Genomic DNA, 18,647 nt, shown 5'->3' with positions numbered 1-18,647 from the left:
CTCACTTTGGAAGTGGAAGCAAGTCCTCCTCGATTCCGAAGGACTGCCTATGATGATGATGTTTGGAATGCCTCTGCTGCATGCTATTTGGGGAAATCGCTCCAATAACTGCGCATTTGTACTGTAATATTGACAGTCCTGAATTGTGAGCATTGTACTATAGATAGTCTTAGCAGTATAACTGTTTCAAGTCTTAAGAACATAAGACATAGGAGCAGGAGTAGGCCATTTGGGCCCCTCGAGTCTGCTCCACCATTCAATAAGATCATGGTGGATCTGATCACGGACTCAGCTCCACTTCCCCACCCACTCCCCATAACCCTTTATTCCCTTATTGCTGAAAAATCTGTCTATCTCTGCCTTAAATATATTAAATGACCCAGCCTCCGCAGCTCTCTGGGGCAGAGAATTCCATAGATTTACAACCCTATGAGAGAAGTAATTTCTCCTCGTCTCAGTTTTAAATGGGCAGCCCCTTATTGTAAGACTATGTCCCCTAGTTTTAGTTTCCCCTCTGAGTGGAACTATCCTCTCTGCACCCAGCTTGTCGAGCCCCCTCATCTTATCACATCTCATTCTTCTGAACTCCGATGTGTATAGGCCCAACCTACTCAACCTTTCCTCAAAAGTCAACCCCCTCATCTCCAGAATCAGCCTAGTCAACCTTCTCTTGACGTGGGTGGGGGGCAGGGGTGGGAGGGGGACGCGACGAGAGGGAAGAGCAGTGAGACGGTAAGTGGAGACCCGAAGTAAATAATGACATGCTTAATACTTGAGGGAATCGCTTTCAAAGTAGAATAAATGGAAGAATCCCAAAAAGTTATTTGAAATTCTAGACAGCTGGATTAAAGCTGATCGACATTTTCTTTTTCCAGCTTGACATGAATACTAATGTGATAAAAAGAAATCAATGTATCCAAAAAAAATTTTAAACAGATTTAAAACAGTAATTGCCCTATTGATTAGTACCTGCACTTGGCAGAAGCAGTGGAGTGAAGCAGATGCAAAGTTTAGCACATTTAAGTGTCGTCTGTTTCGGGTATAGTCTGTCGTATTCTGCATAGTGTGAGCTCTTCTCTAGATAAAACTACTGAATATTATCGTATTACATCAGTTCGTCATACTCTCCATTTTTGAACCAGTAGATGTTAACAGACTACTAAATTGAAATGCTAATTTAAAGTTTTGAGTCGGGTCTATTTGGCTTTAGATAGGAATGGCCACCTCCATTTATGTTTGGGGGGGACAAAAGATATTGATTTGTATAGGTAGAAAGAGCATCCTTGGTTAAGTTGGTAATGTTTGAGGAGTACTGGGGCTAAAAGGGTTAAGTTATGAGGATAGGTTGCATTGACTCGGCTTGTATTCCCTTGAGCATAGAAGATTTAACGGGTGATCTAATTGAAATGTTTATGATGAAAGGATTAGACAGGGAGAGATGCTCCTCTGGAGGGGAGTCCTAAACAAGGGGGCATGACATTAAAATTAGAGTTAGGCTGTTCTGGCGTGATGTTCACACAAAGGATAGCGGAATTCTGAAACACTACCCACAACCCCCCGAGATGTCTATGCTGCTTTAATTCTGGCCTCTTGAGCATCCTGATTTTAATCGTGCCACCATTGGTGGTCGTGCCTTCAGCTGCTAAGGCCCTCCCTAAACCTCTCCGCCTCTCCATCTTTCTTTCCTCCTTTAAAGTGCTCCTTAAAACCTACCTCTATGACCAAGTCTTTGGTCATCTGCCCTAATTTCTCCTCCTGTGGCTCGGTGTCAAATTTTGTTGAATAGCACACTTGTGAAGTACCTTGTGATGTTCTACTACGTTAAAGAAGCTATATAAATACAAGCTGTTGTTTCAACATAATGGGTACGAAGTGTTTATAATTTACCCAGACTGGTTAGCTCATTCAACCACCTTTCGTTTCTGCATTTTCTTTTATTTAAAACAAAAATTTGGCAAAAACATTTACATGCATCTTTATTCGTATCTTTTCTTTGGGAAATGATCAAAAGCCCAAAACTTCAGAGACACAGGAGTGATTATAAAGCAGTACATTGGGGGTACAGAGATGCTGCAAACAGTGAAAAAGAGATGGTGACGTCATGTGTATCATGGATAATGTGTGCTCGGTTTTTTGATGTCCCGATGCCCACGTTGAATAGTTAATGAAAAATCAGTGCTTGTTTATCAAAGTGATAATCTGCAAGTTAATTACTTCGTTGGGACCATTCCTAGTCTTGCAGTAATTTGATATTAAGCAAAATTCAGATCTTTTAAGATTTGTGGTAACACAAATCTTGTGATTTTAAACACTACTTGTTCAACAAATCGACCATCCCAGAAATGACAGAAAAATCATGAAAAGTTCCGTGGCTCAGAAGTATCTTTCTGAATAAGTAAGCCATCTGAATATTTATCAATTTGAGGCTGTAATTTGGACAATGTAATACAAGTGTGTATAGTACCAATAGCAGTAACATTATACATTGTAGCGTACAATGATTTTTTGAAAGTACAGTCTATGTGTAAACCTACATGTAAGTGTTGATGCCAAGATAACTGATTCATGTTGCTTTTGCTTGTTGCTTTAGGCTGGTGGCATGGCAGGGATGTGTGTGGATCTGACACTGTTCCCACTGGACACCATGAAAACCAGACTACAGAGTCCGCAGGGGTTCTACAACGCTGGAGGGTTCCGTGGGATTTATGCTGGTGTTCCTTCTGCTGCCATAGGATCTTTCCCCAATGGTAAATTCCTGTTGCCATAACTAGCTTTCATCTGGCACTTCCTGAAAAAGATGCGACCATATAGAATATTAAAACTTCTGTAATGTTTATAGAATCGAATTTTTAAAGCAGTTTATTTGAGCACTATTTTGTGTAAATTTTTAAACATGTATTTTTTCTGTTGCTTTTGGAGGCCAAATGATCCTGATATTTGCTGAGGGTGGAAGTTGGAGGTGTGTAAGGTGAGACCATCTGTCCAGCTGCCACTGCCACATCCTTCCCCTCCCCATCAAAACAAGCTTTCCGTCTTAGCCCTGAACCTGCAACGCTCTCTAGTTTTACTCCTATTTCCTCTCATACCCTCTTCGAGTTCATCTTGTCCTTGAGACCCACCCCCTGTACTCTCAACCCCATTCCCACTAAACCGCTGATCACCCAACTTCCCTTCCTAGGGCCCTCGCTAGCTGATGTTGTAAACGGTTCCTTCTCCTCAGATACTGTTCCTCCACCCTTTCAAATCTGCCATCATCATTCCTTCCCCCTCATCAAAAGAACCCATGCTGATCCTTCTGTCCTTGCACACTGCTACTCCATCACCAACCTTCCTTTCCTCTTCAAAGATGCTCTCGCCTTCTAAATATGTGCCCCCCTCCCTCTTTCCTGCAACTCCATGTTTCAACTTCCAATTAGGTTTTCACCTGGCCATAGCACTTAAAACAGTTCTATTCAGTCACAAATGACATTCTCTGTGACTGTGACCATGATGTAGTATCTCAACTCATTTTCTCGATCTCTCTGCAGCCTTTGTCATGGTTGACCTCACCATCTGCCGACAACACCTCTCCTCCATTGTCCAGCTGTTGAACCTCGCATGGTTCCTCTCTTCTCTATCCAGCTACAGCCAGAGAATCTCCTGCAATGACCTGTTCCTGTGCCCGCACCGTTAACTCTGGCGTCCTCCAAGGATCAGTCCTTGACCCCCCCCCCCCTCTTATTTCTCATCCACCTGTTACACCTTGGCGACATCATCTGAAGACACGTCGGGTTCAGTGTACGCTGATGACACCCAGCGCTACCTTCGCACCGCCATCACCTCTCTTGATTCCTCCACTGCCTCTGCATTGTCAGCCTGTTTGTCTGACATCCAGACCTGCATGAGCCACAGTTTCCTCCAATTAAACATTGGGAAGATCAAAAGCATTGGCTTTGGCCCCCGCCACAAACTCTTCTTTTGCCACCAATTTCATCCCCTGCCCTGGCCACTTCTCAGGCTGAACCACAGTTTACAACTTTGGTGTCCTGTCTGACCCTGGGTTGTGTTTCCAACCCCTTGTCCTCTTCATCACAGATGACCATTTACTTCCACTTCAGTAACGTGTCTTGTCTCTGCTGTCGAAACACTCAACCATGCTTTTGTCACCTCCAGTCCTTACTATTCCAGTGTTCACTGGGCTGGCCTCCCATCTTCCATCCTCCATAACCTTGAGATGATCAAAAACTGTGCTAATCTGCACCAAGTCCCACTTGCCCATCGCTCAGGTGCTCATTGACCTGCATTGGCTCCTGGTCCATCAAAGCCTCAAATTTAAAACACTCATCCTCATGTTCAGATCTGTCCATGGCTTTGCCTCTCCCTTTCAAGGGAGTCCTACACCCCTTCCAGAATCTCTTCAATTCTGGTCTCTTGCGCAACCTCCACTCCCTTTCATCAGAGTCGGTCCCTCGAACGAGGATGACTTGCTTCCACGAGAGTTCACAGATGTTTCAATGAAGGGCCCAATGTTCCAGTCCTGAACTCCAGTTGAGGGGGTGGAAGATGCCTGTGCGTGAATTTCTTTAACGTGTGGTGACCGTTGCACATCAGCCACCACATGGGCTTGACAGAGCCCGGCCTTTATCCAGTGGCGACACTAATAGGAATGTTACAGAACCTGTCGGATTTTCATTCTATTTAAATCGGTGAAATGAAAATCGAGCGGGTGATTTGCTCAAATAGGCAGTGAAGGTGAAAATCTACCTTTCTATTACTAGGCGAAGCAAGATACTTGGTCTCTTCTGGAATAGAAACCCCGGCTTTGCTTCCTCTTTCACACACTTCAAAAACGAGGGTGCAAGTGCACTTTTACATTATTTTGGTTCCAGTGCATCATTTGCAGCCAACTCAATTTCTTGACTGGCGTGAAAGACTGGCACCAGGAATGAGATTGCTTTGAGTGCAGTTAGAACAACTGAGTTGCACACACACACTACTCTAATATTGGACAAAACTCGAGAGTGAATCATAAATAAAATGCTAATGAATTTGCACTTCACTTAAATATTCACTTTAGTATCACTCTCACCTGGAGGATAGTATTAATTGTGTGAGCTTAGAGAAATTAGATTTTGTCATTTGAATATTAATTTTAGAAATTCTTTTTAGGAACAGATTGCCCAAAAAACAGTGTTTTTAATTTAAATGTACTTTTTGATTCCATTAAACATTCTAATAACATGGCATAGTTACAACCTGTTTTGCACTTCAGGGGCAGGATTGCAAACTGTGTTGGTTGTCTTAAACACTTTTTTGCAGTAGTAAAAAGGAAAGGCTGGTAGGTTATTCACCTCTCAATAGCCAATTGCGAAGTGCCACGAACATGCTTGGGAGGAGCTGCTTCTTGGCCAAAAGCCCCTTTGAGAGAAGAACATACTCCCTTTGCTGCACCATTGCCAGCCATGTCTTCAGCCATCTAGTCTCTAAGCTCTGAAATTGCCTACCTAAACCTCTCTACCTCGCGCTCTCTTTTTTAAGACTCTCCTTAAAACTTAGTTCTTTGACCATTTTAGTCACCTTTCCTAATGCCTTTTTTGATTTGGTGCTAATTTTTGTCTAATTATGCTCCTATGTTAAGCTGCTATGTAAATGAAAGTTGTTGTAGACGCTGCAAATCATACTCTGTCCAGGGGCAATGAAAGTGCATGTGTACATGTGCTGCACACAGTACCTGGCTGTGGCAGATGGTGAAAGTACTAATTCTTCTCTGGAAAATGTTTTATTTTGTCATTTCTGAAACTAGTTTCTGGCCCTTGGCAGCAAATAACTGGGACCTTGCGGTGTGCAAATTGGCTGCCATGTTTCCTATGTTACAATAATGATAATACTTCAAAAGTATTTCATTGGTTGTAAAGCACTTGGGGTCGTCCTCGGGTCCTTGCGACTGTGTTTGCCTGTGGGCATAGAGAGTGGGTTTAACAATGTGAAGGATTGGTACAAGATATCTTTCCATATTTGGTCAGATGTAGTGATACATTCTTTCTAATCTATGCCAGCAATGCATCTTAACACTGAAGAACACATTGCACTAAAACAGTGTGATGCTCCCCCCCCCCCCTCCCGCCCCCGCCTCCGCCTCCCCAAACACACAGCAAGATACTTCAATCCTATCGATAGGTGCTCTATTGCAACCTAGGTCTCAGCTGAAATATGATGTGCTGATTCATTACTCTTTGCAGTTTCCATGTTTTGTGTTGTTTCGGAACATCTCGAGACCGCTGCTTTATGATCATTCCCATGTATCTATTATTTTTATGTAACTTACTGCCAGCCATTGCTTCCAAGGTTGTTCACTTAATTAAACATGAAGTTATGTCAACATTTATATTTTTCTGACCCCAAAAGTCATTGGTTGACCCACAGTTGATTCCACATGATTTTTTTAAAAATTCGGAATTCGTGAATGTTGTCTGCTGAAGATAGTATTGTATTGTAAAATCTTTTGTGCAGCTCCTTGTAATTCTAAAGGCGATGCTTAGATGACACAAAATATAAAACCACCAATCTTTGAGGGTTAAAAGAAAAGGTATGTTTACAGAAACGCTAATGTTCTAAGCAGACATTATAGTGCGAAGGATAGTGGGGTACACATGGTTAAATATTCAATTGATTTTGGTCATCTTGGTGTGGAATGATCGTCAAGTAATTTACAACCAGTAAACTTGTAACTCTGAAATTCAACAGCCTAGTTCTTTCAATACGGTGATAAAGTACTGACGAGTAGTACTTTGCTATTGCTCACAAACTGATATTAAGACTCAAGATGTAACTCTCTAAATTAAAAAAAAAAATGTTGCTGTTTGTTTTTAATAATTCACCGGCTATTTCTAGAACATTTGGCAGAACTGCCACAAACTGAGTGATTTCAGCCAGGTGTTGCATAGGTTTACTCTTCATAGCCATAATTGGACCTGCTATCCCTAGCTCGTCTACTTTATAACCCCAAATTTAATTCATTATTGATGTGTAAAATTTGCTGTCTCCAAAGATTGCACTGCATTGATGAAGCCAATTTTAAAAATAGCTAAGTTTTGATGAGAGCAAGTTGTGAACCACTGAATGTTAATCAGTGACCAAACCAATCACAGCACACAGGAATGAAGTTTGACAAGAAAAGTCCACTGACACATAAATTGTCGGCCACCTTCAAATGTCGCGCGTCCATCAGCTAACAGTTTGGCGAAACCATTAGAATTTCATCCCTGAAACAATGGCAAGTTCTGTGCTCCTCTAATAATTAGCATTGCTTAATTAACTGCAAAGGTCAGCAATTCCAGTCATCTTGTCAAATTAAAACCAGTAGTCATAGTTATTTTTTTCTCTTTACGAATAACATTAAATTAAAAATTCCATTGATTAACATGTTAACTGTTAGTTAAATGAGCAATTGATGCACGTTGATCATTTGAAAGGCAATTGATTATCGAGCCTGCAACTGAGGCACTGCATTGATAAAGCAAATTTTAAAAATAGCTGAGTTTTGATGCATAAATTTCAAGTGTTTACCTCTCTTATTGCAGAGACACATGACTTTACAGTGATTTCCAAACTGTCCCCTCCATCTTTGCTCATAGCATGACTCTTGATGGTGGGTGGGGTTGGGGGTGGGGGAGCGCGCAGAAGGAAGGAGAGAATAAAACCTCTGTTTTAACATAAGAAATTCATTGTTAAATTCAAAAACCTAGCTTTGTGTAATTTTTTTTCAATCAGCAAAGTCATATTGGGCAAAGTTTAATGTGAATGGTGTAATTTTGAAACATCTTTGTTAGAAATTACTGGGGAAAGACAAAATTCTGCAGTTCAGTATCTGTTGAAGTAGAATTGGGGACTGTGTGGTGAATCTCTCGTGATCTTGTTTGTGGTTACTTGGAGGAAATACTGCGGGGTAGAGTATCCGCGAGGTTGTGCTGGTTTTTCCAGCGTAATTCAGTCCATAAAACTGACCATGCCCCCAGATCGAATTCATCACCATGGCGAGTTTCCACTAATTGCGTCCATTTGCGGTCCTTCGAAGGAGGCTCTTAAACTTCAGCTTTTATTTTAGTGGCAAGGGCACTAATGGGTACCTTTTTAAAATATGAATTATTTAATTTACTAAAACTGACTACTGTGCACCAATGAAACTAATAAATAGTTGTGTGTAGTTTTTTTAAAGTCATTTTCAGTTATTTAAAATCAGGTTATTCATAGGTGGCGGACAAGACACTCTGACTTAAATAAATGCTTATTTTTTGTGATGAACCCTTTTGAGCTGTATTAATAAAACTGCATCACTCTTAAATATATCACGGATTATTTTTTAATGCATGAGAAAAAAACAATTGGCTTCTACAATACTGCCCGATTGCGCTGGTTCATGGAAGATTTTATGTTTGTGATTTAGCAAAAGTGTTTGAACGGAAATTTGAACCATAAACTTGGGAAAACTAGTGCAATTTGCGCCCAAAGCAGAAACTCCACCTCTACATCTTGAAACAGCATATTTTGTCATGGTCTGAGGGAGGTGAGGGAACCACCTGGAGAGCAAGCAAGAAAACAGGCTTTCTGATCATTTATTTTGAAGAAGTAACTGTGCCATCCTCCTGGAGGGAGTAAAAGTAGTAGTTGTTATTTGTGTTACCATGGTACTGAATGAATTCAGTGGAGTGGAGACTTTGCAGCTTTACCTATCGATTTTCATGGTCATTATTGTGATATTATGTACAACGGAAACAAAAACTTGAGGGATATATAACCTGCATAGCACAAGTGATTGTGGGAAATTGTAGCCCTTAATTGCTTTGTGTTTAAAAGATGTGCAGATTTGAATGTGGGTTACTCAGTACATTCTGATTATTGTATTTTTCAAACAGATTTTTAATCCAAAAAGACATTTTGATTCAATTGTGTGAGGTTGGTGACGAATGTACCCTAAATTCCCGAGGGCACTTTTGTCAAAAACCTGAAAATTGGCTTGAAAACTAGATACAATTAATATGAAATTAAGAAGGGTTTTATTGCAAACAATAAATTAGTGCAGTGATACTCTGGCACTTGCCCTCCAAGGTGCAGTCAATAGAATACTAACTGAGTTTTCTTTTTATAAATCACACATTTCTAGTAGTGAGGGCTTTGTTTAATAGCTGTTGGCTGTAAATCTATGGAGAGCATAAACTAAGTTTTCAAATTCTTTTTCAACCAGCAAAACCTCCAATCTCCCATTCGCACATCATTATAGTGTGCATGGATGTAATAAAATAGATATATTACACACGCACACACTCTCTGTCACTCACTCCTGGTAATTGTCTTTTTTTAATTATTTTTTTGGAAATGAACAACTGCATTTACATGGCACCTTGCATGCCCTCAATGTCCCAAAGTGCTTCCGAGCCATTGACGTATTTTGAAGTTTCGCCATTGTTGTAATGTGGCAGCCAATTTGTGCACAGCAAGCTTCCCACAATCAGCAATGCGATAAATAACCAGACAAGCTATTTGGGAGGTTGGTTGAGGGATAACTGTTGGCCAGGACACTAGAAGAATTCCCCCTCTCTCTTCTTTTGACTAGTCCCATGGGATCTTTTACATCCACCTGAGAGGGCAGGTTTCAAGTCTCGTCTGATAATGCAGCATTCCTTCAGTACTGCAATGAAGTGTAAGCCAAGGTTATGTGCTCAAGTTCTTGAAATGGAGCTCGAGTTCACAAGCTTCTGACTCCGAGGTAAGAGTGCTGCAGAAAGCATGCGTAAAGAAAGATAATGCAATTTGAGGCAATACAGTGGTGCCTAATACAGTGCCCTGATTAAAGACTGCTTTAAGCACCAGTGGGCCCTCAGTTTGATGGTGAATTTCTGAATGGTTTGATCTGCACTAATCTAATTTGTCATAGAGGTGTATTTATGGGTTGTAATTATGCAGTTGTGGTATTTTGTACTGCTTGCCTTTTATATGTATATATAGTCTGTAATAGGGCGTTGCCTTTATCCACACTAACATACCAGGTTGAGTCTTGTACATTTTGCATGCTTTTCTAGGCATATGTACTAGCTAACCTGGCTCAGTTTTCACCCCGTGCTGCTGCAACTGTCGGTCACGGGGGAAGAAACTGTTGGAATTCATGCACAGTGTGTGTGCTTTGCTCTACTTTCTTCTTTTAAATCGTAAAATTCTACTCCGAATAACATTTCATGCATTTGTATTCATGCGTGTATTTTTCCATATAGATATGGATACTTACTGTAATTTCATGCTTTCCCTTCCCTTGGATTCAGTGTGATTTCTTGCCAACTCCCTTGAAAATGGGCAGATAACTTGCTTAAAATATGTTGCACAATATGCTTAGCTATTGGTGTTTTCACTATTGTCTTGATTGCAAAAAAGAATTCTGCCAGAAACAAATTAAACATGACTACCTTATTCACATCTGCCTTTGACTCTTCCTGCACTCCCCACCCCACGGTTGTTCAGGCTAGCCTCTGAAGAATCATACATTGTAAAGGGTGAGCAGACCTGGGTAATTGAAAGTCAAATAGTATAAATGGAAGAAGAGCAGGATATACCATTATCCATTCAATAAAGTCTTGTTCGTACAGTTGCTATGGTGATAAGGTCACAACTTGGCAAATATTAAAGTGCTTTTTCCCAAAGTAATGTATATGATTTGGTTGATTCAAGTTGTCAAATAATGTTCCAAGATTTTGGGTGCTTATTTCGCTCTTCATTTGCATCATATTGTCATGAACATGCAAAGGTTTAGTTCAGTCTTTATGTAGGATCCTTACTCTGTCAGTATTTATATTTCCAAATATTTCTTTTTACAATTAAGTTAAGCATTTACTTCTGATAAGTTTGGGGCCTGTGTATTTTGATGGTACTAAGGCGGAATGTATAAATTGATCAAGACACTACCAAATGGAAATGTAGTTCCATCAGGGACCTGTAACTGGTGATTAATTAAAGAGGTACTTTAGTTCTGCAAACACCTGCTTTCTGTTCAACTCTGGTGTGAGCGACAATGGTTCTGCTTTCTCTTGATGGTCCTCATTCTAATTTGTAAAGGGCACAACCCCGCATTCAATGTTTATTCCATGTAAAAATAGAAGATTGAATAGAAAGATACAAGTTATACACTATCCTGACATAGATGTGTATCACCATTCCTTCATTGTCACTGAGTCAATATATTGGACTTTGCTATCTCATTATCATCATAGGCAGTCCCTCAAAATCGAGGAAGTCTTGCTTCCACTCTTAAAATGAGTCCTTAGGTGGCTGAACAGTCCAATACAAGAACCACAGTCCCTGTCACAGGTGGAACAGATTGTCGTTGAAGGAAAGGGTAGGTGGGACTGGATTGCCGCACGCTCTTTCCACTGCCTGCGCTTGATTTCTGCATGCTCTCAGCGATGAGACTCTAGGTGCTCAACACCCTCCCGGATGCACTTCCTCCACTTAGGGCGATCTTTGGCCAGGGACTCCCAGGTGTCAGTGGGTATGTTGCACTTTATCAGGGAGACTTTGAGGGTGTCCTTGTAACGTTTCCTCTGCCCACTAGAGCACTTCCTTTGAGAGTCTCGTGTCTGGCCTGTGAACAATGTAGCCTGCCCAGCGGAGCTGATCAAATGCAGTCAGTGCTTCAATGCTGGGGATGGTGGCCTGGTCGAGGACGCTAATGTTAGTGCATCTGTCCTCCCAGGGGATTTGTAGGATTTTGTGGAGACATCGTTGGTGGTATTTCTCCGGTGACTTGAGGTGTCTACTGTCTCCTATCTAACATCATCCTGAGAGTACCATCATCACAAACAATGTTGTGGTTCAAGGAAAAGACCACCACCACCACCATCTTGGAACAACTGGAGATGGACACTAAATGTAACCTTGCCAGTAGTATTGCCCACATACTGAGAATAATAAAAAAAAAAAATGAGCAACTACTGCTGGTAAGCAGCACTTCGATAACAGGGATATTTGTTCTGCTGTCCTTGTGTGTGATGATGTAAAGGTGTTGCATCCAATATGCCAAAATGTGTGAAGTGGCGAGACTAAAATAAACTGGTCAATAGTTAATATTGAGAGTGGAACATTGGGCTATATTCTAAGAAAATTAGCCTTGTGCCCTCAAGAAAGCAGATTTCCACATAGACAGATAGGGATATAGCTGTTCAAATATCTTAAGTTTAAATGAGTTAGATGATGAATAAATGTTCAAAGTAACTGGAGTGGTGACCAGTTGTTCTATCACTCTTGCAAATTCCTTTTAGAGCAATTCGATAACACTTTATTTTTAGACTGACTGGAATCTTTTGTTCTGTGTATGATTAATTGCAGCTGCTCTTTTCTTCGTTACCTATGAGTGTACAAAATCTGTTCTGGGTTCTCGTGTGTCTACAACAAAGGCTCCACTTGTACACATGATTGCTGCTGCTCTTGGCGAGGTGGTGAGTGCCGAATTTTATGCTCGATCTGAAAGTTTAAAATGATCAAATGTAAAGAGATACTGATTTATTATTTGTGATCATTTTAACAACAGTACTTTTAACATAGGAAAATATCCCAAGGTGCTTCACAGGAGCGTTGTCCAGCAAACATGTATAGAACCGTGGTTAGAACACACTGGAGGCCTGTGAATAGTTCTGGTCTCCATTTTATAAAAAAAATAGAGTTGCACCGGGGCAGGTGCAAAAAAGATTTACTAGAATGAAATCAGAACTGAGAGGTTATACCTATCTGAAAAGATTGAACAGGCTGGGGCTCTTCTAGAAAAGAGCAGACTGAGGGGTGGCCTGTTGGAGGCCTTCAAGATTCTGAAAGGATTTGATAGGTTCGATGGAGAGATGATGTTTCCACTTGTGGGGGGACCAGAACTCGGGGTCATAAATTTAAGATCGTCACTAATAAACCCAAAAGGAAATTCAGGAGAAACTTCTTTATCCAGAGAGTGGTTAGAATGATGAACCCGCTACCACAAAGGGTAGTTGAGACAAATAACAAAGATGCTAGATCAACACATGAGGAAAAATGGAATAGAAGGATATATTGATGGGGTTAAATGAAGAAGGGTGTATGGAGGCTTGTGTGGAGCATGAACGTCGGAATGGACCTGTTGGGCCTGTTTCTGTGCTATCAATACTACGTAATACTATGCAATATTTGACACAAGCCAGTTGAGATATTAGGCAGGTGACCAAATGCTTGGTTAAAGGAGCATCTTGAAGGAGGAGGGAGACGTAGCAAAGTAAGAGAGGTTTAGGGAGGGAATCCCAATCTCTAGGCAGCTAAAGGCACAGCCGCCAATGGTAGAGTGATTAGATTTGGGGGAGTGCAGAGATCTTGGAGGGAGGGGCGAGGCCATGGAAGGATTCAAAAATAAGGCTGAGAATTTAAAAATTGAATCGTTGTCGGACCGAGAGCCAATGTAGGTCACCAAGTACAGGGGTGATGGATGAGCAGGACTTGGTGCAAATATAGAAAGCAGAGTTTCGGACAAGTTCAAGTTTATGGAAAGTGGGAGACCAGTCAGGAGAGCATTGGAATAGTCAAGTCAAGGGGCAACACAGGCTTGGATCGTCACACATTTTCTGTTGCTCTTTTTGTTGCACTTTTGTATCAACTTTATAGGAAACCACCTGTATAAACTTGTCACCTTCTAATTGTACAAACTGACCACTGATGGCATTATTATATTTGTCCAACAAATCGGTCAAATTGCTTTCTAAACATTTTTGATCTGCCATTTTCTCAGGAACTGAAATTTCCAATGTTCGAAACAAAAAATTCAAAAATTTACACATTTCTCTATGATTAAACAGATCTACTGAATATTCTTTTGTGCCTTTTTCAAGCATTCATTTGTTTTAATGTGAAGGCCTCCGTTTCTGGGCTTGGTATTTTTGCCTCGAGCTGTGATGATGATGTGCACTGAATTTAGGTTGTGTGGTCTGAGAATGGGCCGGGTACTTAATATCCCAGAATGCATCATACATTCAGTCAGCTGTATTGATGGATTTTATTTCTTCAATGTTTTTCAAAAATTTTGAAGAAAGGCTAGAGCCATATGGCATCTCTGGCATGTTCGCTACTTTGCTAATTGTGTTTATCAGTTTTGGATCCAGGCCAGAGCACACACAATGAAGTAACATTTCTCCCCTTTTTTGAAGATTGTTCTGAATTTGTAACAAAATGTGATGACTGGCATGGGTTGACATACTATTTTTTTAATATACTGGATCTCCTGTGGTGTTGCTCACGATGAGGTGGAAGATGCAATTATAGGGTATAATGCACAACATATTATCAGGATGATTGATTTGATTGGTGAGATTGATTGATTTGTTCAGTCAAATTCTGCTTTTGTGGTATCCTGGGATTTTGGCTATTGTTTCATGGATTGAATTACGTGACTTGGTTCATTTTTTCATGAAAACCATAAATGAGTAGCATTGATTGCAGATTCTTTTACCCATATGTACTTAGTAGCATAAAGGAGATTGTAGTATCTAATTAAGGCATTAATTAAAACACAACAATATTTGACGTTTGTTTTTAGTCTACTTTTGACATTGTTTCTCATTAATTTTGGACTCTGCTCGGGGCATTAATTGCATTGATCCTAAAAATGCGTACTTCAAATGTTTCAACATGCCCAATTATTTATGAGTGACAATTATTACACCCAAATGGATTCTGGCCTTTTGTCCCAAGTGTTCCAGTATGGCAGTAGCAGTAGTGTACACAATACCAGCTAGAACCATAAGTAAATACTGTTTCACTAGTGCAATTGATCAGCTCCGCTGGGCAGACCACATTGTCCGCATGCCAGACACGAGACTCCCAAAGCAAGAACTCCTTCATGGCAAACGAGCCAAAGGTGGGCAGAGGAAATGTTACAAGGATACCCTCAAAGCCTTCCTGATAAAGTGCAACATCCCCACTGACACCTGGGAGTCCCTGGCCAAAGACCGCCCTAAGTGGAGGAAGTGCATCTGGGAGGGCGCTGAGCATCTCGAGTCTCATCGCCGAGAGCATGCAGGAATCAAGCGCAGGCAGCGGAAGAGTGTGTGGCAAACCTGTCCCACCCTCCCTTACCCTCAACGACTATCTGTTCCACCTGTGACAGGGACTGTGGCTCTCGCATTAGACTGTTCAGCCATCTAAGGACTCTTGTTAAGAGTAGAAGCAAGTCTTCCTCGATTCCGAGGGACTGCCTATGATGATGATGATAGTGGATCACTATACAATGCAGTATTTTGCCCTTTCAATGTCACAATATGCAGGGAAAATATGTAATGTGTAGAATCACTGAACATTATTTTATTCACTATATATTCAATAAATATTTTAAAAACATCTAAATATTTGTTTATTTTGATGCAAAAGTGGGCTTCAAACTGGATATTATACAATGCTGCTGTGTTTCTTAAGTACTGTATTTTTATAGACCTTATTCTGGTTTAACTTCATTTGTATTCCACGTATGTATTCCTGGAGAGCTCATTTGTCAAGTTGAAGTGAATCGCTTACTTGCATTTATAAACCTTTTCTCCCTGAGGACATACTAGAAAATACAGTGTGACATGACACGGCAAAGCAATTGGCAGGCATTTAACTTGGCATGTCAACTCATCCACAAATTTTGGGATGCCAAAAGCTACTTGAAACAAAATGCATTGCATTTGTAACAAAAGACAATGGCTGCCCGATTCCATTGTTTTTCCTTTTATTGGAGAGTAATACTTTTGATAATATTTCAGGGGTATAAATAAAGTTGACATTATCAGGAATAATATATTCCTTTCTATGTTGAAAAACGATTCCGAATTTACCTGCTGAGCATTTTGAGTATTTTCTGTTTTTATTTCAAAATTCATATTTGTTGAGTTCCATATTCTGTTCCATTGGATTCTGTGATAGGAGAGAATGGAATTCTGGAAGAGTATTTCCATCTAACAAATTTAACATACAAATGTGAACAATAAGCAAGTGTCCAGTTAATCCTTTTATTTCCCTATTTTAAGAAGCATAGAAGCGGATTGGGCCGCTACTTATTCCAATGCTTGACCGATTTCAGCTGGTTGTACAATGATCTGACTGCCAAGCTGGAAACTACCACTTTTCTGATCTTTGCTCACGCACCCCCCACTCCCGTCGCCCCACCATTGGCGGCTGTGCTTTCAGCCATCGAGCTCCTAAGCTCTAGATTTTCCACTCTAAACCACACCACCTCTCTCTTTCTCCCTCTAAGACCCTCCTTAAAACCTGCCCCTTTGTTCAAGCTTTTAGTTACCCTTCCTAATAACTCCTCCTTTGATTTGGTGTCAAGTTTTGTCTGATAACGCTCCTTGGGATGTTTTCCTCCGTTAAAGGTGCTATATAAATGCAAGTTGTTTTGCAGAGCTGCTTTTAAGGCTAACTATTTTCTGTCAGAATAAGTTTTGGAAGGTAATGAATTGTACATTGAACCTGTGAGTCCATAGAATTTGTGTAGCTGCGAGCTTCTTGTATTTCAAGGGAAACTGTCTGTTTACAGTAGTTGCTTTTCAAAGCAAAAATCTGTACTGAAAATGTAATTTTAAAAACACAAGGATAAAAGCCATTAAATCATCGACAGGGTCTCTTTTACTAAGGCTGTCTCTCCCATTCGCATGAACAATTCTGTTGATGAAATTAAATTTTCATAATAAATGTTTTGCATGACCTCTAGTTGAAGTACTTTGTGTTCTGAGCCCTTACCTGCTGTACAGGTTCCTGTGAAAATATACCAGTTCCATGTCTCTGCTGGATAGATTAACCATTTGAAATGCATTCTAAAGGAATTGCCACAAAAATTGGTCTGTCATTTCTTAGGGACGTTTCCATCTTATTGAACTGAAACTCTACCTCTGTTGTGCAGAGCAGAATACATTGTTTTATACAAAGGATAAGTTGCAACTCTGAAACAAACTGGAAATGCACAGCAGGTCAGTCAGCATCTGTAAAGACAAGTTATGATATTTTGGGTATAGAATCATAGGAACTTGCAGCAATGAAGGCCATTCGGCCCAATATTTCTGTGCTGGCTCTTTAAAGGAGCAGTCGTGCTTAGTCTCCCGCCACCACTTTTTGTCCGTAACCCTGTAAGTTCCTCATAGAAACATAGAAAATAGGGGCAGGAGTAGGCCATTCGGCCCTTCGAGCCTGCACCACCATTCAATATGATCATGGCTGATCATGCACTTCAGTACCCCTTTCCTGCTTTCTCTCCATACCTCTTGATCCCTTTCGCCGGAAGGACCACATCTAACTCCCTTTTGAATATATCTAACGAACTGGCCTCAACAACTTTCTGTCCACATGCTCACTACTCTGAGTGAAGAAGTTTCTTCTCATCTCGGTCCTAAATGGCTTACCCCTTATCCTTAGACTGTTACCCCTGATTCTGGACTTCGGGAACATTCTTCCTGTATCTAACCTGTCCAATCCCGTCAGAATTTTATATGTTTCTATGACATCCCCTCTCATTCTTCTAAATTCCATTGAATATAAGCCAAGTCAATTCAGTTTTTCTTCATATGTCGGTCCTGTCATCCGGTGACTCAGTCTGGTGAACCTTCGCTGCACTCCCTCAATAGCAAGAATGTCCTTCCTCAGATTAGGAGACCGAAACTGTACACACTATTCAAGGTGTGGCCTCACCAAAGCCCTGTACAACTGTAGTAAGACCTCTCGCTATGTAGGCCAACATGCCATTTGCCACCTTCACCACCTGCTGTTCCTGTATGCCAACTTTCAATGACTGATGTACCATGACACCCAGGTCTCGTTGCATCTCCCCTTTTACTAATCTGTCACCATTCAGATAATAATCTGCCTTCCTGTTTTTACCACCAAAGTGGATAACCTCCCACTTATCTACATTATACCACATCTGCCATGTATTTGCCCACTCACCTAACCTATCCAAGTCACCCTGCAGCCTCTTAGCATCCTCCTCATAGCTCACACTGCTGCCCAGTTTAGTGTCATATGCAAACTTGGAGATGTTACATTCAATTCCTTCGTCTAAATCATTAATGTATATTGTAAATAGCTGGGGTCCCAGCACTGAACCTTGTGGTACCCCACTAGTCACTGCCTGCCACTCTGAAAAGGACCCGTTTATTCCTACTCTTTGCTTCCTGTCTGCCAATCAGTTCTCTATCCACTTCAGTACATTAACCCCAATACCATGTGCTTTAATTTTGCACACCAATCTCTTGTCTGGGACCTTGTCAAAAGCCTTTTCGAAGTCTAAATACACCAGATCCACTGGTTCCCCCTTGTCCACTCTTCTCGTTACATCCTCAAAAAATTCTAGAAGATTTGTCAAGCATGATTTCTCTTTCCTAAATCCATGCTGACTTGGACCGATCCTGTCACTGCTTTCCAAATGCGCTGCTATTCCATCTTTAATAATTGATTCCAACATTTTCCCCACCACCGATGTCAGGCGGACTGGTCTATAATTCCCTGTTTTCTCTTTTTTTTAAAGTTGGGGTTACATTAGCTACCCTCCAGTCCATAGGAACTGATCCAGAGTCTATAGAATGTTGGAAAATGACTACCAATGCATCCACTATTTCTAGGGCTACTTCCTTAAGTACCTGTCCAAC

The 18,647-nt window shown here is 40.8% G+C and overlaps 1 protein-coding gene across 1 annotated transcript in view; it reads left to right on the top strand.

Annotated features, from left to right (window-relative positions):
• Positions 1-18,647, top strand: part of slc25a26 (solute carrier family 25 member 26) — a 320,181-nt gene that overhangs the window by 9,607 nt on the left and 291,927 nt on the right. The window contains exons 2-3 of the mRNA XM_070895207.1: positions 2,591-2,747; positions 12,349-12,458. Of these exons, the coding sequence (XP_070751308.1) occupies positions 2,591-2,747; positions 12,349-12,458 (267 nt within the window). The remainder of the gene's footprint in view (positions 1-2,590; positions 2,748-12,348; positions 12,459-18,647) is intronic.

Source organism: Pristiophorus japonicus, chromosome 12, assembly GCF_044704955.1.
Source record: "Pristiophorus japonicus isolate sPriJap1 chromosome 12, sPriJap1.hap1, whole genome shotgun sequence".
Lineage (NCBI taxonomy): Eukaryota > Metazoa > Chordata > Chondrichthyes > Pristiophoridae > Pristiophorus > Pristiophorus japonicus.
This window is presented reverse-complemented; position numbering and strand designations above follow the sequence as displayed.